The 27,831-nt window shown below is 38.2% G+C and overlaps 2 protein-coding genes and 1 pseudogene across 2 annotated transcripts; 1 reads left to right on the forward strand and 2 right to left on the reverse strand.

The window, feature by feature from the left end:
• Positions 1–2,682: 2,682 nt before the first annotated feature.
• LOC138386559 (vomeronasal type-2 receptor 1-like) lies at positions 2,683–27,831 on the reverse strand. Its single transcript, XM_069473061.1, has 6 exons — positions 27,593–27,831; positions 20,396–20,687; positions 17,116–17,988; positions 13,866–14,093; positions 5,209–5,332; positions 2,683–3,665 (listed from the first exon to the last, which is right to left on the reverse strand). Exons 1-6 carry the CDS (start codon positions 27,829–27,831, stop codon positions 2,683–2,685), a joined length of 2,739 nt encoding a protein of 912 aa, XP_069329162.1.
• On the forward strand, positions 6,172–6,653 carry LOC138386558 (large ribosomal subunit protein eL21-like; annotated as a pseudogene).
• Positions 7,054–10,764, reverse strand: LOC138387746 (abnormal spindle-like microcephaly-associated protein homolog). Its single transcript, XM_069474867.1, has 2 exons — positions 10,758–10,764; positions 7,054–8,622 (listed from the first exon to the last, which is right to left on the reverse strand). Exons 1-2 carry the CDS (start codon positions 10,762–10,764, stop codon positions 7,085–7,087), a joined length of 1,545 nt encoding a protein of 514 aa, XP_069330968.1. The 3' UTR covers positions 7,054–7,084.

Below are 27,831 nucleotides of genomic sequence, written 5' to 3' on the forward strand. Positions count from 1 at the left end.
AGCAAGTGCTCACTTACTGCAGGGAGTGTCACTAGTGATTTCTAGATGAGATTCTGTTACAAAGCAACACGTGCTGATGGAGATTTCAGTCATTTTTGTCACTAGAAATAATTTTTAAATGACATATTCATCCAAAGAGAAAATATCTTTTAGTTAATGAAAAATATTTTAATAATTAATTACAAATAATAAAACAATCCTACAGATTAGACCATCATCGTGTGACAATCACTTATTATTCATTCTAACTGCCATAAGCAAGTTGCATAACAATGGATGGATACCAAACCAAGTGATAACTTCAGACTATTTTAGATAAAAGTTGTATCTTAAAATTTTAAAGTTGTATAAGTAAACATGAACATCAAGCATGCAAGTTCAGTTAATATTTTGTTTTTGTGGCATTTATTTTCTCTAATTTCCCAAAGTTATTGCTGATCAGAAAAATAACTGCAAAGAGTGCAAGTCTAATAAGACAGTATCACCGAGCCATGTCGTATGACAGAAGATAATGGAGTTTTTTATATTACCCAGATGGACTTCTGAAATATCTTTTTAAAGACCATATGTTCAATAACCAACATCTCAGAAAAGGAGTAGAATCCACTGAGATTGAAATATTTTGAAATAAAGCAAGTCACTAGACATGAGCCATCTTTCAGCTTTTGTTTAAAATCTCAAGACGGATCGTTGAGAATACTCAAGCTGCATGTATAACTGAATAAGAAATTAATTCACTGATTCTCATTTCCCTATTGCTCTATACTTTGACAAACTATCCTCTCTTTCCAAAGTACCTCCCTGGGTCGAATAAAGGGCCAGGAAAAGTAGTTCCTCCATTCTTCACACTGTTCCATAGACTCTCCTCTAATGATTCTAAGGGCTGTGGTGCAAAGCACAGTAGAAATGTCAGATGGGTGAATAGATGCTTGCCCAGAGAATACCACTGGCTCTCCAACAAACGTGATCACTTGTAAGCTTTGCTAAACCTTGATGTAAACTTACTATTTAAATTACAGGAAGCTCATTCCCTTTGTCTGCTGTAGCATGATCATTCTTTAGAAGTCGGTAAATAAGAGGAGAGGGCAGGGAAAAAAGTAAAAATTTAAAAAATAAAAAATTGTAAAAGTCAGTAAATAAGTTCCCAATAGACTTGTCCTGCTAAACTAGCATCACTGTTTCAGTGATGAATCTCTACCTACGTGAATTTCTGCCCAGCTTGGTTAATTGAGATTCACAAATATTATCAAGTTCTCTTGAAGAGAGAGCTCCTTCTGATCCTGTTGGACCTCTAGAGTCAAATATACATATGTATTTTTGATTTATCAGCATTTCTACAAATCCTGTTTTTTCCACATGTTTAATTCATATGCACATAAATATATATGTCATTTTCAAAGTTTCATATCTAGAAGACTGAAAATATTTTTATAACATTTATACATAGGAATTAAATTCTAGTTAATGCTACATAATCAGTGGACAAGTATTTATCATTTATCCTTTAGAATCCTGCCTTTTTTTTTTTTTTTTTTTTTTTGAGACAGAGTCTTGCTCTGTTGCCCAGGCTAGAGTGAGTGCCGTGGCGTCAGCCTAGCTCACAGCAACCTCAAACTCCTGAGCTCAAGCGATCCTCCTGTCTCAGCCTCCCGAGTAGCTGGGACTACAGGCATGCGCCACCATGCCCGGCTAATTTTTTCTATATATATTTTTAGCTGTCCATATAATTTCTTTCTATTTTTAGTAGAGATGGGGTCTCGCTCTTGCTCAGGCTGGTCTCGAACTCCTGAGCTCAAACGATCCGCCCACCTCGGCCTCCCAGAGTGCTAGGATTACAGGCGTGAGCCACCGCGCCCGGCCATAGAATCCTGCCTTTTAATACCTATTGTAGGTAAGCATTTGCGTTTTTTGCCATCCATGACTTTACCACATAATCTACTTAATAACTGCTTTGCTGACATCTTAATTCCCTTGTTTTTATTTTTCAAGCAGAGGAATGTTTTAAAACTCAGATGCTTACCACTTATTCCCCTCCAGAAAAATCTGTAGCAGATAGCCCTTGCCTTTTCTCTCGGAAAAACTTGTCTACTCCCATATGTATTCAAGAAGGAACTGAGTTTTGTTGACATCTCAATTCCTTCAATATTCTCCATATGCCATTGAGCCTTTGAAACATAAATTCTCTTCCAAACCCCCTGGTCCAAGGAAAAGTGTATGAGCTGTAGTTCTTACCTCAATCGGAGAAAATCTATCTATTTCAGAGAGGCATTAACAGGATATAGAACAATATGTCTCCCTTGGTCCCCACTAGGTGATTTTATATAATGTAAATTTCTGGAGCAGACATTCAGGATATAAGAACAAAAACATATTCAAGAGCCAAATTTTTTATCTGTCACTTTAGATAATTTGTGCCTATCATATCCTCTACTACATACTCCTTTTACCAAAGTATTTTGAAATGTTTGAATGAAATACAATTTGAATAGTAAAAGGTATTCTAATTCATGCTGAATGATATCTTACAGTATGAGATTTTATACCAGCTAAGACTACACCGCCAGAATCCAAATCTGCAACATTATACCAAAGCATCAGGCAGCTGCTACAGGAGCAACCTGAAAGAGAATGTGGAGCCACTTCACCATTGCAGCTTTGAAGGACACCTGTTAACTCACAGCTCTAATCATCCAGAACAGTTGACACCACAGTATTGTTAATCTCACTGCTCATAGATGATGAAGTCAGTTGGATACTCTTATCTATACTGGAGATTCTTCCACCAACAATTTCATCAGTGTTCTTCTTTGGCCTCAGCAAGATAATGAAGCACTTGGGAGCAAATATACAACCCAACAAACCATAGCTGGATGCCAAGATTGCAAATACTTCCACAGCCACTTTGAACTTGCCCTTAGTGCTCAAGTAAGCAGGGACAAAAGAGATCCAGACGATGAAAAAGACCAGCATCCCAAAGGTGATAGATTTTCCTTCATAGTAATTATCCGGCAACTGGCGAGCCACAAAGGTTGTAAGAAAGCATAGGAAGGCTAGGAAGATATCAATCCCAAAGACTGAGCACAAAAATTCTATGGAACCTTCATTACATTCCAGAATGATCTTTGTATTTTGATATTCCATGTTCTTGTATACTCTTGGGGGTTCCAATACCAAGTAGGCTGCACATATGCCAATCTCAACTAAAACAGAGTTTAGCACAATGATTTTCCGATAAAGGGGACGCATGGATGTAAGTTGGGTTTTGGACTGGGAAATTCTGTAGGCTAAAAACAGTGAAAAGGTCTTTCCAAGAATGCACGATAGGCAAAGAGAAAAGCCCAGTGCTAGAGTGACATGGCGGGCCATGCAGGACCAGTCGCATGGCCTGCCAATAAAAAGCATAGACGATAGCAGCGTGATGGTAAGAGAAACCTGAATAAGAAAGCTCAGCTCCCGGTCGTTGGCGTTCACCAGGGGAGTGTGCCTGTACATCACATACACAACCGTGACTGCCACGACTACAAGTGCCCCAAAGATGGAGAGGATGACAAGTGTGAATCCCAGGGGCTCATCATAAGCAAGGAATTCCACCTCTTTCAGCACACACTCACTCTTTTGTGCATTTGACCAGTAGTCTTCACCACATTGTTCACACTCCCTTTGACCTAGCAAACAAAGAACAGGAATTGACTACAAGGAAATCCAGTTGTCCCCTTCAATTATGAATAATAGCACAGAGCAGTCAAAGCCTAAGGCAAAAATTCGAGGAAAATCCCTTTATCTAGAATATCTCAGAAGAATATAAAATGGCCTTAGGGTGTACAGATAATATTGCAGATTGAAAATTATTTTAAATTTTGGAAATCAGTCTCCCTTCTCAGTTTCATCCTTTCCTGCTTTGGCCTTTTCCAGTAACATGCTTCTTTCTTTCTACTCAAATAATTTAATTGAGAAGGATGGTGTGTATCCTCACCAACCTGAGCACAATCCATGAATGAGAAAAAAATATGAGAAAATTAAAGCTACTGAGGTGAAACAATCAAGAGGATTGTAACAGGACTGAGGTTGGTTAAAATACAAGTGTTTTCAGTCTTTCATTCAATATCCCACCCACAGGAGGGAATTTTGTCTTTCCCATTCAGCCATTCAGCTTTTCCCCTCCTCACCCTCCAGATGCAGATCTGAGGATCAGGTAGAGAAGAACTGAGGATGAGAAGGGAAATAAAAACAACCACCATGTTGCCTGAGGCTGAGAAAGCTTTGGAGCATTTGGCTGGGTGGGGCTCTAACAGAGAATATTGGAACATAAAACTACTTGATATGAGTTTATAGTAGATTATGAAATGTATCTCTTTAATGTTCTTTGAAAGATGCAGGTAAAGCTTACAATTCCATTTTAATCACTTCTGACTGCTAACTGGACTTTCTGATTGTAACTCTATGCAGAGACTGGGCCACATGGGGTCCAGGGAGTTGTTCGGGTTACATGGTGCTTGTTTTTCACTTTGGGAAAATTTCACATTTTTTAAAATTCTCTCTTAAATGAATTCCTATTGAGGGCCATTTGATAAAAAGACAAATACAATTTGTATTCTCAACAGAAGGTAGAGATAAAAATAAACGTGTTCCAATATGCTTCACAAAAGTAAGCACACCAAGCCCAACTAAAATTTTGGTCATAAGAGCAGCAATTTAACAGACTGTAGTGAAGAATTCATAGAGTAGTGGTTGCAGAATTCATCTGCCCTACAAAATTTTAGTTACTTATGACCTTAAGCCAATTGCTAGTAGGGATAGAATTCTAGATCTTACAGATTCAAATTAGGGATAATTCAGTAAAACATAGAACTGCAAGTCACCTTTTTTCAGTTATGAACATAACTAATGTTTAATCTATTTCAGAAACTAAAACAATTTTAAATACTTTTTATGAATCCAATTATTCATATTTCACATATTTTACTTTGTATTTTCCTCTATTAACTTCAAAGTTGTAAATCTTTTCCCAGTTTTAGCAGCTTTATAACTGAACACGATATTATGTTTTTTTCACGCTGCACAAAACATCCAATAATTTGATGGATTATAATGATTTTTGTTGTAAGATATTCACACCTATTTGTAAAGAAGGCTCCTGAGGCTCTCTTTGCCAACACATGTGTAATCTAATCGCATTTTAACATCAGTGAAAAATTTGATCATCTCTACCTGGTTCCTGTGACACATATCCATCAGCACATGGGATGCAGTCAAAGCAACATATTGGTTCCCCGTGACGAATCCCCTTCCGGGTCCCAGGAGGACACACATCAGTACACACTGAATGGGGACACTAGCAAAGACAAATACGACAGATGTAACAAAGCCCTTTGTCTCTACTACTTGTGAGGCTGAGAAAACTCCCATTTGAATTTCCATGGAAACTTTGTGATATCCTAGGAAACTCAGCATAGCAGGGTGAAAATAACAGGCAAAGAGAATAACAATATGGAAAGCCTAGAGAAGATTTTTGCTAAAATACAGTCTTGTGCTTGATTCTAGAAATGCAGAGCTAATCCTAAACCTACCTCTTTCTATCCTTGGAGATTGAGACCAGGCTCCATGCCCAAGGGACTCTGGGGATGGGACCATTTGACAAGTCCATTCCAGCTTGTGAAGGGCCTATGACCTCAAGAATCATCTTGAGAGCCTGAAAAATATTTTTGCTCAGCAAAGTCACCTCAACATAACCTTAAAGTCAAAGATGTGTCACGAAGGGTCAGTGCAAAAGAACAATGAAAGATCTGTTCTATCAGAAAAACTGGGAAGGCTAAAAAGAAAAGAGGATAAGGCACAGCACTGGAATATCTTCTTGCTAAATGAGTTTAGCAGTCTCAGTAGTGAACACAGGCCTCCTTTTACAGTCTACACGGATGTGCACCTTGAAATCCAAAATAAGTGTGATGTTTGTAAATTGGTTTGTATCTTAATCTACCAGGGAGTTTCCTATTTAAAAGGGAGACAAAATGTTTTTCCATTAAGCAAAGATTTCATTTTGGAAAGTGAATAATCACAATTATATTTATTTTAGAAATCAGAATTTTCACTTCTAGGTAGGGGCTGTGCATGGCTCCCAGTGCCCCGTGTTGGGCACACTTGAACCGCAACCTTGTGGCTGCTGAGTATTTCGCCAAAATGATGAACACAAAGGGAAAGAGGAGAGGCACCTGATACACGTTCTCTAGGCCTTTTAGAAAACATGGAGTTGTTTCCTTTGGCCACATACATGCAAATCTACAAGAAAAGTGATGTTGTAGACATCAAGGGAATGGGTACTGTTCAAAAAGGCATGCGCCACAAATGTTACCATGGCAAAACTGGAAGAGTCTACAATGTTACCCAGCACGCTGTTGGCATTGTTGTAAACAAACAAGGGCAAGATTCTTGCCAAGAGGATTAATGTGCATATTGAATATATTAAGTACCCTAAGAGCCGAGATAGCTTCCTGAAATGTGTGAAGGAAAATGATCAGAAAAAGAAGGAAGCCAAAGAGAAAAGTACCTGGGTTCAGCTGAAGCGCCAGCCTGCTGCACCCAGAGCAGCACCCTTTGTGGGAAGCAACGGGAAGGAGCCCGAGCTGCTGGAACCTATTCCCTGTGAATTCCTGGCGTAATAGGCGTCTCACACTTTGTGAGAAGCAACGGAAAGGACCTTGAGCTGCTGGAACCTATTCCCTATGAGTTCATGGCATAGGAGACAAAACTAATAAAACTCATTGGACTCAAAAAAAAAAAATCAGAATTTTCCTATGTTGAGTTTTCCAGGGCGAATCTGAAGTAGATAACATAGAAAATATTAGAAATCTCTGAGCTAAGTTATAGTATGTAGCATTACAGAAGTACGTATTACACAACAGATAAGCTTCTTATAAGTTTTTTTATGTATATCTGTCAAATCATATTTTTTTTTAAATTCTTAAATGCCTCAATTTATTTTAATATAAAGTCAGATTTTAAAAGTTGTACATAGACAGCAAAAAGCACTACATATTCATAATTAGCTTTGATATTTCTTGATACTACACACTGAAAATGTTTGCATTTACTAGTAAGGAATGCCAAGCGTGTCCATCACCATCTGAATAGCTTGCAGGGGGTCTGTGATTTCTTCCATGCTATCTCTTCTCAAAACCCAGTCTGGCTTAAGTCTTGAAACCATTCTGGTCCTTATGGGGGTTGCTGGAAAAAAGGGAATGCTTACGGAAGAATTCGTCTTTTGTTTATAAAGCATTCTTTCATTATGCATTTTATGTTTACGGGCTGTAAGTTTGTAGAGACTATAAATACGGTCAACAACTTTGGACCTACTTCGTACATCAGAGGCTCGATTTGTTGTTTTCAATAAAATAGCCAACAAACAACAAGTTTTTGTGAAAATGCTTCCACCCTTGTCTGCAACTTTGTCACCAGGCTTTTCCCGGTACATCTGCAAAAGCTCCAATAGCGTATCTACACAATGTTCTTCATCATAAACTGCTGAAGTAGTTTTTTCATACTTGGCTACATTAAGCAAGACTTGTACAGCGTGTCTGATGACTTCCATGCAGGGAACACTGCGATTACAACTTCGCATCAAAACAAATATTTTAGAAATTGCAGCACTCTGGGCCATGTTCTCACAGCAAAGCGGAGACAACCTAGTAACTACGTCTAGGTGCTGTAAAGCCTCGAGAATGGCAGGAAAGTGCTTGTATGTCAATAGATAATGAAGTGCAAGAGCAGTTCTTTTGTAGAGTTTGTTTTCTTCCCGAATCTCCCTATTAACAACCTGAAGACTTAGTCGTATAGCTTTAATTTTTTTACAATCATTTTTCTTCCTCCAAGAATAGCCTCTCCATAATGCCTGAATTTTAGTGATTCCACTAGTCAACTTTTCCTGTTTTTTACGCAGGAGGAAATGGCGAACTGCTTTCTGTATGACCGACGCAGCCCTGTGTTGCTGGCTCAGACCTTCTTGAACTTCATGCTCAGTTTTTATGATGCTATGACATTCCTGAATGAGCCTCTTTTGTTGTAATCTTGCTTGAAACCATCTCTGCTGGCTGGCATTCTTCACAGCCACGTGCCGTCTATACGCTCTTTGAATTCTAAGAGCAGATAGGTGGTAACATGCGGCTGCAGTAAAGTGGAGAAGCCGAATTTTGCCTTTCTGTTCTAAAATGCTTTTTCTTACTAACCAACCACGCACCAGTGCTTGTAGAATAACTGTAGATTTTTTTAATTCAATATATTTTGCTCTTTCACACTTTCCAGCCTCCCTAGCTCGGACATATCTCTGTATGATCAGAGCAGCAGACTTCTGCTGAAGAAAGATCTGCCTTCCTTTATATCCTCTAAAATGTGCTTGGATCACACAAGCAGCTCGATGTCTTTTTATCATTAAGAAGTGCTCACGAGCTATTCTTGCAGAAAGTGTAGCTCTCCATTTCCTCTGAATGGTCATTGCTGATGTTCTCATGTTCAAAAACCATGTTCTCTCCAGTTTGGTATGGAAGCAACCTTGAATAATTTTGACAGCTTTTAATACAGCTACATACTCTCTGCGTGCTCTCCAACACCTATACCAGGCTTGAATCCTGCAGGCTCAAATCATATTTTAAATGCACTTTGAGGAATAACTACTATAAGAAGGGGTGACACCAAGGCACAGCTGTACAGGCATACCTGTAATAGCTATTACAGGAAGGAGTGAATGCAAGGTATTCTCAAAGTCTGAGAGAGAAAAAATAAATCACCACAGAAGGAACTGGAATTCCTCTCTCCTGAGCCAGTCTTTGGAAAATTGCACTACGAGACCTTATTTTGAAAATCATCATGAACAATTAGCTGATGGTTTTTTGTTCTATTTCTCAATATCCCTTCCCTTCTCAACCTCTGTGATCTAGCTTCCAACCCACTCCCCTCACTAAAACTCTTCTTGCCATGTCTGACAGCTGCACCTCTAGCCACATTCTCCCTTGCCTTTCTGCAATATTTGACACTCTTGATCACCCTCTGCTTGAAATGCAAGCTCCCTTGGCTTCCATTGGGTCCTTTTATTTAGTGTGTTCTGTTTCCTCCACCTTCCTTATCACTGTGGACATTTTTGGGGGTTTGGGCTTGATCCTCTGCTTTTACATCTTGATGTAAACCAGGTCATTTATTCTCTTGTCTTCAACCAGTGTCTCCATAGAATAACTCCAAAATCTTGATCTCTAACATCACCCTTTCCCACCTGACCTCTATCTAATTCCACATTCTAAACTTCCAACGTGTACCTACACTGAGATCCTACCATCATCTCAAATTCAACATATCTGAAACTATCCCCATCAACCCTATTCCTCCTCCAAAATTCTCCATTTCTGTCACCAACACCACTATTCTCTTCCATCATCTCCAAGCTTATATTCTGTTACTTACCTGTATGTGCCCTCTCTTTCACTCAGACCCATCTTCTCCCCAACCACCAGGCTCAGTTTACTGCTATGACTTAAATCACTTCTTATATTGTCCTGTAATTGTTTGATGCAAGACACTTCCTGGTCCAATCTGTCAGTAAATCCAGAGTCGTACTATATCCAGAATCTAACTTTTTGCCACCTCCATCACAGCTATCCTAGTCCAAGCCTCCTTCATTATTTTGGATAAATGTGTGCTCTTCTAACAATTTCCTTGGTTCTGAGCTTGCCCCACAGCTACTCCTCCCCATTCTTTTCCTTCAGTCTATTTTCAATATGGCAGACAGAATGATCCTTTAAACTCCTAAGTAAGATCTGGCTTTCCTCTGTCAAGACTTCCACAGCTTCCCTTTTCACTCAGCGTAAAGCCAAAGCCCTTCAATAGCCAACAAGGCCCTACCTCTGACCCTCGCTCACCTCTCTTACCTCCTCTCCTACTTCCCTCTCTTTCACTCTTTCCAGCTACATTGACCTCTTTACTGTTCCTCCAAAATGCCAAGCATACCCCTACCTCTGGAATTAAAAGTTGCTGTTCCCTCTGCTGAAAATATTCTTCTCCAAGATGATGCATGGATTCACTTCCTTTTAATTTTTTGCTCAAATGTCACCTCAGTGAAGCCTTTCCTGACCACATTCTATGAAATTACAGGGCAACACTCCCCCCAGCACTTCCTATCTCAGGCCTTGATATTTGTTTCTCCTAACCATTATCACCCTTTAAAATATTGTATAATTTCTCTGCTATCTTGTTCATTGCTTATTTCCATCCACTGAAATCTTAGGTCCATTAGGTAGGGATTTGTTCCATTTTGATGTAACCTCAGTTCTGATGCACCTATAATATTATGCTCAATAAATATTTGCTCAGTTAATTAATTAATCAGATGGTAAGTACTTTGAGGGCAGTGGCTTTTTTTTTTTTTTTTTTTTTTGCCATGCTTAACCCAGAGTTGGACTCATAGCAGATGTTTAGTAAATGTATATTGGATTACATATGAAGCAATTTCACTATGCAAATATAACCCTAATTTTAATACAGAAGAAAAATAAAATTACTATACTCTACTGAAACATTATTAAAATAGAAATCTACTATTACATTTTACTATTTTTCCATCAATCATTAATAGAACATGCATTTTATGAAACTTGTATCTACAAACAATGACATCCTCTCTTTTTTTATATAAACAGTGTATTGAGCCCCTACTATTAATATATACCTAGCAAAAGGAATATAAAAGTGAAGTGTCAAGCCACATCCATTAAGTAGCTTACCATCCATGGAGAGGTGTCTTAGGGTACCTCTGTTCTTTCTGCAAAGATAGAAGTGTTACATTAATGTATCTGCACTGTCCTATATGGTAGCCCCTAGCTATATGTGGCTGTTGAGTGCTTGAAATGTAGCTAATGTGATTAAGGAACTGAATTTTACATTTTATTAATTTTAATTCATTTGCATTTTTAAAGCTATCTATGGCTAGGGGCTACTTTATTGGACAGAGCAGATCTAAGTCAAAGAAATAAAATGAAACAGAGAGCTCTGGCTCCTACAGTGGTAAACACTGATAACTTGCTATTTTTACATCCAGCCATAATGTTTTCAAGTGCCTCTTAAGGATGGCCAAGAAAAAGAGAAACGAGGGTGTATATATGCATGTGTGTATGCTTTTGTGAGTGTGTGAGTGTGTTTATTGCTACCAATGGAAAGCAGAGAGTAATAGATTGATAATCAGATAAAGATCTCATAGGCATCTGGCACAACATAGAAGCTCGGAAATCTTGAGTTCCTTGTCACTTATTCTTAGATGCTTTCCCAGCATAATTTGCAAGATTGGGGATCTCAGACCTCAGGTCAAGAGGGAAGATGCATGAACAATAAACAAGATGAAAAAGAACCCACTTCGGGGGGAAAAAAAAAAAGAAAAGTCCTGTGGCAGCAAAGGAAAAGCATTCTCTGGTTATACTGACACAACTTTCATCTCTCTCATTTCTCCTGGTTCCTCCATTCTGAGATTCACATAGAAGATTAAATTGCCACTGCTTTCCCCCCACCCTATTGCCTTACTGTAACTCTACAGGTCACCCTGTAACAAATACTAAATTAGGTTATCAAAAACTCTATAGCTCTACTTTCCTGAACTAATAGTTCATTAAGGGTAAAAAGTTCAGGTATCTGGTAAATGAGTGATGGGGTTTCTGCTTGACTTTCCACCAGCACTTCTTTGGGTGTTGCCTGTACATTGTGTCCCCAGGGGACTCAGTCTCTAGCTCACCAACCACCTCCCTTGTAAAATATTTGCAGCTGCAGTGCTGCATGTCAACAGCCCTCCTGTTACTATAGGAGAAGAAGGAAGAAAAATTGTAGTAATAATTGATAATAAATTATAATTCTCCATGTATGGTGCCTCAAAAAAATAACAATAATGCATAACTATAACATATCACATAAATAACAATAATAAAAAGAATAGATTTTTTTAAATCTGGGATAAGCACTTTACATCCAAAACCAATACGTCTAGTCCTCAACCCTTACTTCTACTACCTCCCAGGGCAATTTTGGAAACAATATTTGAAAAGAATTTTGAAGCTTATAAAACTCATCTTCTTCTCATAAAATGTCCCAATATGGTATTTTTTGAATGATACATTAAAGTTTATTAACATGTATGTGTGTCCATACTATACCATACTGGTAACTAGTGTTTCCTACCTCAGATTATATTATGAACCTGTAAATTTTTTCCTCCCATTCTTTGACCGTGGAAATAAATAACAAAAAAACAGGGAAGAAGAAATGAAGTCCTTCTAGAACTACTGTCAGAGGGAGAGAGGAAGACTTCTGGTTGCCCCATGGGAACTCTAGCTATTAAACTGCAAATCCCTCCACACATCCTCCAAAAAGACCACACAAATTTTTTTAAAAGGGCAGGAGTAAATAAAACCACACATGACCCATGACTTCAACATCACAAAGAGCCTGAGAACGCTATAAACTTTGAACTACTTGTAAGTAGAGAAATCACCATTAAATTCCAGCAGAGTTGTCTCTGGAGTTCCCTCCTTCCCCCTGGTGTGTTGAAAATGAAGGGACTCTAAAAAGAACTACAGAAAAGAGTAAGGGGGAGCAGAGAACCTAAGGTTGGTGGAGAGCAGATAAGAATCATTCTTAAAAGGAAAAGCTTCCATCCTGCAGGTCCAAAACCTTGTAGAGACAGTGCTGGCTATAGGGAAGGAACTTAAACTTGAAAGTGGGACTCAAAGTGACAGTTTCATAAAGGCACCACTTTAGTGGGGCCAGAAGATATATATAGAGAGAGAAGTGTCTTTTTGAGATGTGGCAGAAATGGAGAGAAGAGGAAGAAATTAAGAATCCTACAGAAACAAGAGTAAACCATAAAATCAAAAGACACATTACACTCTTCTTTACCACACAAAAAAAGTCTTCCTTAAATATGCACTTCACTATATTAATAGAAGAAGGCAATCTTGAAATGGGGACTGCGTAAGCCATCCCAAACCCTCATTCTTATCCATAAAAAGGGCTAAAAATGGAATTGGGCTTCCACACAAGTCCACTATAGGAAGAACACAGAAAATCAAAATATTCCAGCAGTTTAAAATTTCCCTTCAAAACATACACACACACACACACACAAAACCATTAAACAGAACAGTACTACTGTAACATACCATGTCAAATACAATTAAATATTCTCAGAAAAACACTTGAGATGTGTAAAATTATCTTGAATCAGAAATTTAAAAATTAAAAACCAATAGATATAATATTGAAAGAAATGAAAAAGTTCATTTTACTCAGGAAAGAAACTAAAGAAAAAGATAAAAACCATTTCATAAATTAAGATAAAAATTACAAGGGTTCAAAAAGATATATTTGAATGAAAATTTAATGAGGGTCATTGAATAAAGGCAAGAAAAAAACTACGAGAATAAAAATGAGATTTGTAGCTCTGACTCAGATGGAGCAAAGGCAGTATATGTAATCTAAACATTTGTACCCCCATAATATGCAGAAATAAATATATATATAATTTTTAAAAAAATAAAAATGAGATTTTATTTTAAAAGGCAAAATGATCAGAGAGTAAGTGGATGAAATGAAATACAAAGGAGTCCAAACATAAGTATGACTGGAGTACTTGAAGAAGAAAAAGAAAGTAATAAAACAAATATTTAAAACTACAATCCAAGAAAATGTTCCAAAAATAAAAGATCTGAATCTATCCATTGAAAAGGTATGTACTGTACATGGAAAAAATGATTTGGAAATGACCAACTCAGGGTGTTTGATATTCCATAAGTGCCTGAAACAACACAGAAATGCGATTCTAAACAAAATATGATGTCAGAGTAACTAACCTCTGATGATTCAGTGTTCCAAAATATTGCTGTATTCTTTGTGATCACAAGTTCAAACATAGAATTTGTGAATACATACTCTCCAACCTTCACAAAGGCAATATTTCCATTATCATCTAATTGCCAATTTAGAATATCATAGTAACCAGTCACATCTCCATTTTCATCCATCTCTATTCTTCTTCCATCATGGGTTGTAAACTTAAGTGTCTTCAAATAGTACATTAGCTAGAAACCAAGGGGAAAAAAAAACAACAGGGAAAAAAAGCAAATTGTAAAAAGTTGATTGTCTAGAAGACAGAGTTTTATAAAGAAAATAATTTCAAACTCATATGAAACTCGAAAGGTGGTTGGCCAAATTGAGATGTGTTGTCAGTGTAAAATACAGACTGGATCATAAAGACTTAGTTCAAACGCACACAAAAGAATGTCAACTATTTCATTAATAATTTCACATTATTGTTTTTATATTATATTATCATGTTTATGATTACACATTAAAATATTATTCTAGATATATTGGGTTAAATAAAATAAGTTATTAAATTTAATTTCATCTGTTTCTATTTTTTTAGTTTGGCTACTAGAAAAAGATTTTTATAGCATATTAGAAAGTGATAAATACTATAGGAAAATGATAAAGTAGAGCAAGATAAGGAGGGTTAGGAAAGCCAATCAGTGAAGGATGGGGAGGCCATGGGAGTCACAGTTTTAAATCGATGATCAGGTATGTGTGACATAGAAGGTGACATTCTACCAAAGACTGAGGAGGTGCAGAAGTTAGTCCTGTGATATGCTTCCAAAGGCCTTGAGGCAGGAGTGTGCCCGGAGTGTTCAAGAAACAGCAAAGGAGTCCTGGTGGATGGAACAGAGTAAGCCCCGGGAGGAGAAGGGAGGGTGCTAAGAGGCCATGTATGGTTTGCAGGTCATGGTGAGGACTTTAGCTTTTGCCCTGAGTGAAATGGGGAGCCTTGCAAAGTTTTGAGCAGAGAAGTGACACGACCAGTCTTAATTTTGGCAGGCTGCTGTGTGGCAAGGGAGTAGCAGGGAGGTCAATCAGAAATCTCTTATATTAATCTTGGCAAGAGATAATGGTGGCTCAGGCCAGAGTGGTAACAGAGGAGGTGGCATGAAGTGATCAGATTCTAGATATATTTTGAAGGCAAGACCAACAGAATTTGCTAATCAATCAGATATATAATGTGAGAAAAAGAGAGAAGTCAAGGATGATTCTAAGGATTTTGCCTTGAAAGGGAAGGAGTTTCTATCAGCTAAGATGCGGAAGCTTGTTTCACCCTGTTTTACCCCCTTTTATTTTTAATGAACATGTAGTAATTACACATATTTGTGGGATATATAGTGATATTTTGTTACATGTATACAATGTATAATGATCAAATCAGGATAATTAGCATATCCATCACCTCAACAATTTGTCATTTCTTTGTGCTGTGATCATTTCAAATCCTGTCTTCTAGCTTTTTGAAAAGATATAACAAATTGTAGTTGACCATATTCACCCTACAGTGCTACGGAACACCAGAACTCATTCCTCCCATCCAGCTGCAATTTTGTATCTGCTAACCAACCTCTCCCCATACTCCTCTCACCTCCACCCTTCCCAGCCTCTAATACCCACAATTCTACTCTCTACTTCCACGAGTTCAAATTCTTTTTAGCTCCCACATATGAGTGATAAAATGTGGCATTTAGAAGTGAATATCCATGAGTTCATGTTGATATAAATAAATCAGTGCAGGAGGAATAGAATTCTAGGTTATAAATGTAGAAGAATGAGGAGAATAGAAAATCATCATTTTTCAAACAACACAGTAGTAGTTGTTTCAGGCAAGAAGAATCATCAATGGATGCTAAAATTTGTGGTCAAAAGAATGATGAGAAATAGAACATTTTCAGCATCTCAAAATATTTCTCCAAAAAATGATCATCAAAGACAAAAGAAAGCATAGTAACTTCACAATGGGAAAATATGGTGACATCATGGTAATTAAGTGGTCAAAGTTATTAATAATATCACCAATAATTATACATAATTATATCAGGATATGAGGCATAGAAAAGATACAACATCACTTCTACAATATTCTTGCCAAAAATTAATAACCTTACTCTGATCATGAGAAAAAATTAGACAAACCCAAATCAAAAATAATTCTAAAAATATCTGATCAGTTCTTATCAAAAGTATAAAAGTCATGAAAAACAATGAAAGAAAGAAGAGCTGTCACAGATTGGAGCAGACAAAAAGACACAAAATTAGATGCAATGTGTGATCGATTTGAAAATAAAACTAAAAATGAAGACGCAATGGTTCCAGCCACCATGGACTCCATAGGGCATGACAAGCAATTTAATTGCAGGAGAGTAAAACGGTGAGGCTCGTGGAAGGAGTGATAAAATCAGAGATGCTGACAGAGCCTAGATCACAAAGGGCTGATGGCGCCAGACCAGGGATGCTCGTGCTTTATCCTTTATAGGTAAGAGGGGAGGTCCTGAAGGACACGAGCAGAGGAGCATTCTGTAGGTGTGCATCTTGGGGAGATCACTCAGGCTACCATGTCCTAACGTGAGCTGTGGGACCAGGCCTGAGACAGGAGATCTGGGAGCCAATCTCCAAGATGGACCAATAATCTTCACCTCCCAGCATTCATGCCCCTCCCACACTGCATGAGACTACATCTTCCAGTTTCCTTTTCTGCAAAATAAAACCACATGACTAAATTTTGGCTAGTGGAATATAAGGAGAATGGTATATATTATAATTTCCAGAAATTATCCTTAATTGGAGGAGTGTGCACATTCTGGCCTTTCTTCTTCCTGCTGATTAGAATGTGGACATGATGTTTGAATCCCTGGTAGTCATCTAGGATTATGAGGTGAACCCCATATTGCAGATGGTGAAACAAACCAGGGGGAGTGGGTCCCTAAGACATTCTTTCAGTCCTAGAATGCTTATCTCTAAACTTCATTTATGTGAAGGAAAAAAAACTATGTTGTTTAAGGCACTGTTTTAGGGGGGTTTCTGTCATTCACAACTAATCTAATAAAAACTTTGTTAACAAATGGGAACTTTAAAATACCCATTTAGGCCACATAAGTAAGCCATTATTTTAGGTAGACATGTGATGAAATCATGTCTATTAAATACAAAGGCAACTCAGTAGTTTTGGTGGCTGGAATTCTTATAATTGTCAAGCTATATAATGAAGTAAAACAAACAACAACTTACCTGCCAAGGCTCAAAGTCAGGTATGTATGCACAGGTGTTTCCTGGAACATATGGCCCACGACCTTCTTCACATGTACTGAGACCATCCAGAGCATAAGCCATAGAATACACAGCTTGTTTGACATTGTTTGTAATCCTTAGCTGAGACACATCCAGATAGGTGTTTTTAAGGTCTTCCAACTTCTCTTCTCCAGTACAGAATGTATCAGACATGGCATGTGATCTGTCTTCTTTACCAGTCATATTCACTCTATGATCACTATTGTATGGAACACTGCTGTTGGGCCAAGTACAGTTAAAAGCAGTTTGCCAGAATTCGATGGTCAGGACATCATTTGGATCTTTGCTGGGATGTACATCATAAAGAAATTCTTTTAATCCTGGTATATCAGTTCTTGGTATTGCAAATCCAATACTTCCACCAAAATATGGAAAATATCCAGGCTTTGCAATGAGGGCTGAGGTAATCCATGCTTCACTCGCTATCCACGTTCTGTCAGTTATGTTGTGGTAAACCATTTCCAGCACAAAAGGACTGAGGTCAATATCAGATGCATAAAGCACAATGACTCTGGCAGTGGAGGTCTTTATAGCATCAACAGCTTTCTGCATTTTCTCATAGGAATAGACTTTGGGAATGATTTCGGAGAATGCGATGCAGAGGTTGGCATTCTCCATATTTTCCTTAAACATTTTTACTCCATATTTTCCATAATCATCATCAGCTGCTATAGTGCCTATCCAGACCCAACCAAAGTGTTGGATAAGTCTTACCATGGCCTCTGACTGGATCTTATCACTGGCTACTGTGCGAAGATAAGAAGGAAACTGATATTTGTCACTAAGAATTGAGCAGGTAGAGGCATAACCCACCTACAATTGAAAATATTCATGCAGTTATTAGAAAGAAATAGCCAGTTTCAAATTACACAATTTCAGAATATTTTTATTGGAGAGAGAGGGAACTTAACCATTCTTCTCCCTTTATTCTCACATCCTTCCATAGACAAAATGACTTCTACTCCTCTCCCTACTCAGCAGGTGGGGACTGTTGGAGGGAACGCTTTGGGCCTCTCTATCCCCCCTATTCCCACCCCATCCCAAGGGATTTGGAGGAGCTCATTATTAACATGATGACATTCAATGCACTAATTTTTACAGGTGGGGTCACAGCAGTGAAAAGGAAGCCATCTGCCCTTTCCTCTATGCACCCCAGAGACAACGGGAGTAAGTCAGCCATCCACTCAGATTTACCTTCTCATCCATACAGATGATGGAGTGAATGGACTCACTTAGTCCATTTGGCAAGACCAATTCTTCCTTCTCTTCTTTCTCTCTCTCTCTCTCTCTCTGTCTTTCTCTCTCCCAATCTCTCTCTCCCTGCCCCCTCCCACCACTACTTTCTGTCTTTCTCTCCTTTTCTCTTTCCTTGTTTTTCTCTGTCAGGAGAAACCTTCTGAATGTGAAGGTTTCAAGACTTAGCTTGAGAAAGGTGGTAGAAAGCACCACCTCAACCTCAGGTGTAAGCCATATTCTCCAACAGCGTTACTAGAAGTCCTCATTTTATAGGCACTTGTCTAGATAAATGAAGAGGTAGTTTTTTCTCATTTGACCAGTGATCCTTGTATGTATTTTCCATTAGCGGGAATCTAAGAATGGAGGTCAGGTGAATTCCTCACTGTCTTACATGAATTTCTACTATAGCTTACCCTCTACCTCTACAGTTAAGAACATTCTCCCTATCCCAACCCATTTGCCTCTCACATTATTAATGCATCATCTCCAATAGGACCTTCTATATTATAATTTCATAGCTCCATGACTATCAAGGTCTTCCTGGGTGCCAGAATATTCCTATTTTTTCTTTCCTCTCCCCTATGTCCTATTCTTATTCCATTGGCTAAAGTTTACATTCTTCTTTGGAATCATGCAAGGCAACAACATCATGGAAGCCATCTGTGAGAAAGAGTCTTGTTTAAGAAGCAGAAACATCTGATTTCTAACTCTGGCTGCATAATTTATCATTGTAAGATCTTAGACAAGTTTTTTAAACCTTCTGAACCTCAGTTTCCCCATAAACAAAATCAGGGTAATAATATCTACATTGTAAGGTTGCTCAATATATTAAATGAGACAACAAATGTGAAAGTGTCTGTCACAAAGAAGATTTCTTTTACCTTCTTTGCAGATTTGCTACAAGGATTTAAATGAGAAAATCCATCTAGATGTTTCTAACCAGTGCCTGAACCACAGTCGCTATTTGGTGGAAGATAGAGCTCACAGGAGCAGCAGTGTGAGCTGCACGAAGCCCACACCTACAGTGTCAGCTGTGTCACCCAAGCCCTCCTCTTTGTTCTGTTTCTCTGTATTTTCCTGCTCCCCTACATTTGTATTTGCAGCTTTATAAGAAAGACTACATAAATTATTTTTACAATTATTTCAAACTCACCCATTACTTCAGTAACACAAATAAGCTTAATCATCATTCACATTAGTAAGTCCTGACAATTGATACTTTAACAACCCATCCTTAGAGATAATTAAGAGCTTTATTTATATGTTCTTAATAATCCCTTTTTTCTATATTATCTTCTTATATTTAAATGTGTCACTGCCTCTGAATTTAAAATAATCTGTAAAATTAGCATCCTCAAAATTCTAGCCATCTTGCAAAATTCCCAGGCTCATTTCACTATGTTAGTGTATGAACAAAAAGGGTCATGAATAATAAGCATTAATATAGGCAAGAAACACGAGAGCTGCTTATACCATCTATTGATCAACAAACATGTATTTATCAGTCACCTACATGGTGCTTCAAAGTGCTATGAAGTATTATGCCTAGTGAGATGCCAACCTACAAATCACTGGGTCACAACCTCAAGCCAAAAATTAAAGCGTGGTGCCAAGGGATGTAGAAGATTCTCAAATCGACTCTAAGGAGGCATCAATTCACACTTGCATAGTAACTAGGGGCAGCAGCATCACCACCACCCCTGCTTGTCTGCAACTTAACCCAGCCTCACCAGAGCACCTTGCTATTTGCTGCAATTTCCACAAACAGTTTGTGGGGAGTTTTTTCTAAGTATTTTATTTTATTTTTTATTTTAATAGGTTTAGGGGGCACACGTGTTTTTTGTTACATGGATGTATTGTGTCATGCTGAAGTCAGGGCTTTCAGTGTATATTGTACCCAACAGGTAGATTTTTATCCCTCAGCCCCTCCCACCCAGTTTTTCTTTTTTAATGAGTCAGTACCCAGCACCATATTCTGAAATACCTGAGGCACATAATACAATCCTAGAATCCTTGAAGCAGCAACTGATAAGGATGATCCACCAGCTCCAACAATTCCTGCCAGAAATGCTCCAGTGCTGTTTCTAAAATTGGGTTTATTTTCTTCCTGCCCTGTAAGGAAGACCAAAGCCGCTTCCACTGATTTGGAGATGGTGAAACAGGTGTCAAAGATCTGATAGCCCAAAGTGATGTTGGGCAAAATATCCTTCCTCTCGTTAATCTCCTTGATTGTGTGGATCATTGTTTTCATCCAACGAAATCCCCGAAAGTTAAACCTGATAAAGAAATAGCTTTTGTAAATTAGTAGATAGGTCTTTGAGGGGGAAAAGCAGTTGGGGTTGGTCATAAGAGCTTTTTGCCAAAACATCAGCAGTCACTTCAGTTGTCTGAGTGTGTTAATTTTTCATAAATGATGTCATAAACTTGAAGGATTCAAGTATGAACCGTAATAATTGCTGACTGGTTTGGACTGGGAAACACTTTTTTGGATGTTTTCTTGCTCTACCTATATATATGCTGTAGTCTTCTCAAACTGCTGATTGTGTTTTCACAAAATATTCTTATATTCACAACTCTCCCCACCAAACTATCACTCAGTAGCCCCTCAAAACATTTTTCCCCATTAATTGGAAGACCCTAGTGCCATATGAGTCTCCTCTCTCTCCTCCTTGCCTTCTCTTGTTTTCTTCTGCACACTAATTATAATTATAAAAATTATGTAAACATATGAAAATATATATAATACCAGTATATGAAATTTATATATACTTTGACTCCTATTATATAATTTTTCTGCCACAATTTGATTGTTAAAGTTGAGAGATTTTGAATTGAAAATGTCTTTTTCCTACTATTCTTACATTTAATCTTAAATAAGATGCCTCCTCCTTTCCATTTCCTAGCCATTAAAAAGGAAAAATACTTCTCTTGCAGTCCATCACCACATTTTTTTCAATTTCTTCTTTGTTAAAAACTACTGTATTCCAAGCTCTTTCTTCCTAGTTTTAATCAACTTTAACCTGTTTGAAAGCAAGTACCCAAAGACTTTTGTCTTTACTATCTTTTGTAGGTATCGTATCTAATTCTATGTCTTCTACTCAACAAATATTTTTTGAATGAAATATCCACTAGCAAATAACCCTATTGGGAGATTGGAATTTTTCTTCAAGTCTCTAATTGGGTTTTTAGGTTAGTTTTGTTCTTCACTGAATATGTAGTTATTGATTCTTCTGGTGCTAGACACTAAATACAGCAGTGAGCTAGGTAGACATAGCGCAGTCTAGGTAAAGATACTGAAAAACAGCCAAGCAGCTACAGCACAAAATGATAAAAAACAAACAAACAAACAAACAAACAAACAAAAACTAGTGATGGGGTAGACAAAGGGGCTGTGAAATACAAAGGAGGGGCACCTGGCCCTGGAGGAATTAACAGCCAAGCCAAAACGTGAAGGATGAGGTAAGAAGAGGAGTGCTGCAGGCAGAGGGAAGAGCAAGTGTGAAGGCATCACCACGAGAGAACTCGGAACATTCAAGGAGGGAAAGGTCAGTGTGTTTGGAAAAGATGGGGTGGGAGTGGGTGTGGCACAGTGAAAGGGGAAACTGGAGGACCAGATGGTGCCAGAACGGAAGGCTTTATCATCCTAAGATACTTAGTTTCCAAATTTATAATGGTGACCGTAAAATTTTTTGAAATAAATATAGCAATATCTTTTTAAAGTAATAGAGCAAGACATTTCAAGAGCTAGAAAAACATTCACCTACTTTGAATCACTAATTCCACCCCTGAAAATTTATCAGAAAGTACTGTTCTTCCCGAAGGAAAAAGCTATATGCCCCAAACTGTTCATTACAGAATGATTTACAATATTGAAAAACTGGCAAGAATTTCACATGCTCAGTGATAATAAATTATGGTGCATTGACCTGATGGAAACATTTTTCTATCATTAAAAAACTATAATTAAAGAAATTACACAGCAGTATGCATATAATATTAAGTGAAACAGGCAGTATGCAAAGTTGTTTCCACACTATGATTAAAACTATATATAAAGTATAAGAACATTTGGATAAGGATTAACAGGGAAATTTTTTTAATGAGCACAGGATAATTACTGGAAGGGTGTGATTTGGGATGGTTTTTCTTTTATTCATTTATTTCCATTATGATAGTCATGGTATTATTATACAATGTATACCTTTTTTCCCTCAGAAAATTTCTCTAAATCCTACCTTTGTTTAGATCAATGAAAATAGGAATTAAAATATTCCCTTCCTCATTTAATTTTTTTTTTTTTTTTGAGACAGAGTGTCGCTTTGTTGCCCAGGCTAGAGTGAGTGCCGTGGCGTCAGCCTAGCTCACAGCAACCTCAAACGCCTGGGCTTAAGCAATCCTACTGCCTCAGCCTCCCGAGTAGCTGGGACTACAGGCATGTGCCACCATGCCCGGCTAATTTTTTTTTTTCTATATATATTTTAGTTGGCCAGATAATTTCTTTCTATTTTTAGTAGAGACGAGGTCTCGCTCATTGCTCAGGCTGGTCTTGAACTCCTGACCTTGAGCGATCCACCCGCCTCGGCCTCCCAGAGTGCTAGGATTACAGGCGTGAGCCACCGCGCCCGGCCCCTCATTTAATTTTACTGTCTTCCTCTGCTGAGAAACATCTTCAAAATAATGACAAGTCTTCCTCTTTCATATACTTTAGCTGATAGCCAACCAAAATTAATATCTTGTTAAGATTGTGGGTTTCAGAATGAGATTTCTCCAACCCCCAAGTTGAATTTCTAGATTGGTTATAGCTAAAGGTTAATTATGTCCAAATAAAATTATTATGAGATTAGGCCCAGCCTGGCTTCTGAATACCACATAGGCCAGGCCTTCCATGTCCACTCTTCCACCAGAAGAAAAAGTTGCTTTACATGGAGTGTTCAGAGGCCTGGAGAACACTGGAGCTGGGTAGAGATAGGAGGAAACTGTTGAGCATTATAGATGAAAATGAATTATACAGTTCTAATTTTGAAGAAATATATCAAACACTTAAAAAATATGGAATGTTATCAATATGCAAAACACATCAGTATATTTAGGATGGATTAAAATGCTGGGGAAAGTTTTAGCCTTGTGTAACATAAATATGAGCATTCTGGGTTTCAATCAAATCAGGCTGGGAGACAAGCAGAATACCCACAATAATGCCTTGCATAACTGATCCACATTCAGGGCAAGAAACTGGCTTTTTAGATTCCCCAGACCACTTGAACCAACTCTCAAGAGAAAAGTCAATCAACAGACACCAATCCCAAGATGACTAAGCTATGGAAATCATCAGACATAGACTTTAAAGTAGCTATTGCAACCCATGAGGTGAGGGCAAACCCTCTTGAAACAAATGTAAAAATGGAAGTCTCAGAAAATAAATAGAAGCTATGTTTTTAGTGGAAATTTTAGAACCAAAAGACCCCTCATCTCAGTTCAACTCTTTTATTTATTTATTTATTTTTTTGAGACAGAGTCTTGCTCTATTGCCCAGGCTAGAGTGCCATGGCGTCAGCCTAGCTCACAGCAACCTCAAACTCCTGGGCTCAAGCAACCCTCCTGCCTCAGCCTCCCAAGTAGCTGGGACTACAGGCATGCGCCACCATGCCCAGCTAATTTTTCTATATATATTTTTAGATGTCCATATAATTTCTTTCTATTTTTAGTAGAGACGGGGTCTCGCTCTTGCTCAGGCTGGTCTCGAACTCCTGAGCTCAAATGATCCACCCGCCTCGGCCTCCCAGAGTGCTAGGGTTACAGGTGTGAGCCACCACACTCAGCCTCAGTTCATCTCTTGTAGAATCTTCCCTGCAGAGACTTCAGACCTAGCCTAACCATTGCCTCCTCAATTCACTTCTGCTCTTCTGTTTTGAAGGCTTCCTGCTGGCAGCTGCTCTGTATGCCCCATAGAGTCCTGGTATCCCCCAGAACTCCCTTCTATTGTAATAACTTGTTTATTCCTTCTCCTAGCCATCTCTTCTGTACAGCTTATCGCACTTGAATATGCATCAACTAAACCAACTGTTCATACTCGAGCAGTGTGAGACTGTGCAGAGTTCTCCATGTAAAGAATTCTCTTATTGAATAAACTTCGGAAATGCTGCACAGTTAGCCCTTTCGTAGGGCTACATTCACAATGTATGTAGTATATTATAGGTTCTACGATGTCCTAGTGGTTACCCACATATATTGGAGGCCCCTTTTTTCAAGAAGCATTTATCAAAAGCAATGATAAATGTTTCAGGTGAATCATGTCCCAATTACCCTGATTTGATCATTATATGTTATATGCTTGTATCAAAATATAACATGTACTCCGTGAATACGCACAATTATTATGTATCAATAAAAAATTTTAAAAAAGAAGCATTTTTCAGTTTGGGAAATATTCTTAGAGTGGAAAAAAAACAGTTGGCTGGTTCAGAGGTCCTAAAATAAAACCCCAACTCTGCCTTATACATTCCATGTGACTTTGTGCAAGTCATTTAACCTCTCTGAGTCTTAGTTTCCTCATCTGAAATGTAAGTATAACATCTTCAACCAACAGTTTTTAAGAGTAAATGAGATGTCTTCTGTATTTTAACACTGAACAAACAATAATTGTCTTCCCAAGAGTTTCACCCCAGAAAAACAGAGCCAGATCCAATTTATTTTGTTTTTTTTAATGACCAGGGCCCAATGAAAACCAAATAACAAATATAGGAAACAGATAAATACTATTGCTTATTTTCACACAATTGTATGAAAAGGCTGAAGTCAGCTGTCCGCACCTCTCTGGGGCAGGCTCTGGAGCTCAGGCCCCTGCTCCATGGGCCCTGCTGCCTCTCTGGCCTCACTGTTGACTCTTTCTCTTTCCTCCCCCGGGTGTCCCCTTCTGGGTGAGTACTCCCGGTCCCCATCCGGTGAGACAAACTGATAGTCTTCCATTTCCTTTCTCATTTCTTTTGTTAAAGGAAAACTTTTTATGTGGGGTCTCAAAATCTAGAGAAAGCAGAGCCAACTCCTTACAAATTTCTGAAGAAGGTAAACTTTGTCATTGTTCTCATTCACTGCCTTTTTATCTTTCTCTTTCTCAAATCTTAACACTCACCACTTTCTTCTCTGCCATTCCAAATGCCTCTGCCCCTTATACCGTCTCCAGACTCCTCTGATCTTCCACCACAGCAGTTCATTCAAGGAACCTCTCTCCCTAAATTCACAACATCCTCTCCTCCTCTCATTGCCCACCTTCACCACATTTCTATTCCCTCATAGCAGGTAGGAGCAAGTGAAAAATAACTCATCCTTGGGGTAAATGACTAGTAGCCACCCTCTACTCCTTTCACTTGCAAATGAACTGTAGGACTTTTAGGAGTGAAAGCCCATTTAAAGGGTGTGGTGCTGACTCAGAGCTCTCCGGTATCTGTTCCTCACCCCTTCCCAAGAGCACACAAGAAGGCACAGCACTTTGACTGTTTTCCCAGTCTCCAACTCTTGTAACTATTATTTCTTTTACACATTTGTGTTGGTTTAGTCTGTCTTGTGTCCCCTAATAACTTCCTTTTGAAAGCACATTGTCTTTTCTTTTACATACGCATATGTCAAATGCATAATGTAAAGCCAAGCTGTGGCCACGCAAATCCTGATTATATTGATTATGCAAATCCCTGGTAAGTGAATTATTGTCAAAGTGGAATGTACTTCCCACCACTGTTTCAACCACAGTGGATATGCCAAATTATTTTAGGGGAGGTGAATTTTAATTTAAAAATATGTATATTGGCTTTTCCATTTAACTTTGCTAGGTAAATAGTCTTCAGAAGTTCCAGTAGAGAGTGGAGAACAAATTAACTGATTCCGTTTATGAAATATTAGTGCATCATGTTATGACAAACTCTAAGTCTTCATTTTAAGTTATTAAGGATTGAAGAAGTGAAAACTTCTGTGAAAAATAATGAACTCACTCTACAACAATGTAGCTGTAAGCAAAAGCCCCTCTCATCCTTCTACCCTTTGCTTCACTGTAAGAATAGAAAGCAATTAGAAGGTCCAGGAAAGAGACAAATAGTGACTGATTACAATCCTTTCCTTTTGCCAACAGCATTATAGATGATCCATCCCTTTAATAATATCTCAAATATGGGGCATAAAATATCATTAAAGGACAAGAGCTGTGATCTGTAAAAATTTAATGTTGTAAGAAGTTGTTTTTACATTGTGCATTTGCAATTATAATTACTATGTAGCATCATGGGGATGTTTACTACATAATGTAAAATGTCTAATATAAAATTATATCTGTGCTTTGGTCACAACTATGCAAAATTTATGGGTGCATTTGTATAAAGGGCTGAGAAAGGATATAGGAAAATGAAGAGTTGCTTTGTTATGGTATTAGCAAATGGTAATGGATAATTGTTTTCCTTTCTTTTAATTGCTGACATTTTTTTCATATCTGAAGTGTCTGTGGTTGTGTGTGTGTTTGTGTGCACGTGTGTGTTTGTGTGTGTGTGTGATAGCTAATCCATGTTTGCCTTTCTTACAATGGATCACTAGCAAATTCAGATCCTATTTCCTGACATGACAACTTAAAGGTAGAGGCAGGAGCCTTCTAGCAGCCAAAGGAATCCTACCATGAACATTAGCTCAGAAATAAATCAGCATTCCCGCACCGTGTATTTTCACTTGAAGCGAGTTTAGTCCATAACAATTAACAGCAAAGCTGCAACACTGCGTAATTCTACATCATAATTTCTCAGACTTTAATATGTACATGAATCATCAGGAGGTCTTATAAAAATGTAGATCTTAATTCAGCAGGTGTGGGATGCAGCCCAAGATTCTACAATCCTAGCAAGCTCATAGGTGATGCTGATGCTGCTGGCCCATAGACCACCCTCTGAGGAACGTAAACCTGCCTTTTTCCTGTCTGAGATACAAAAGTGGGAAAGGACCCACTTGAGACCAAGCTTTTCCCTTTTCTAAGCAATGCTCAACTTGGAGAAACTGAGGCCTAATAACAGGAAGTACCTATCCTGAGTCAAAAAGATAGTGTCAGAGTCAGGGCCAGTTGGCTCCAGTTCCAGACTCTGACCCCCATACCCACCACTCCTCCCCCAGCACCTATAATTGACATAAAAAGAAGACTAAAAGAAGGACTCACCCTTCACATTTTGCTGATACTGGCTCCAAAATAGATTCATTTGCTGGGATAGTCCTGGAGTGAATAGGAAACAGCCCTCCAATAACAAGTGAATGGTTTTTGGCATCTACATATCCATTCAAATCAAACTTGCCCAGCAACCGGCAAGTCTGTTCTTCCTCTTCTTTGCCTTTAGTGCCCAAATCAGCCCATAAAAATGCAAGAAATCCTAGGGCCAAGCATTTATTTCTGCCGAGCAT

Source organism: Eulemur rufifrons, chromosome 7, assembly GCF_041146395.1.
Source record: "Eulemur rufifrons isolate Redbay chromosome 7, OSU_ERuf_1, whole genome shotgun sequence".
In the NCBI taxonomy this organism is placed as follows: domain Eukaryota; kingdom Metazoa; phylum Chordata; class Mammalia; order Primates; family Lemuridae; genus Eulemur; species Eulemur rufifrons.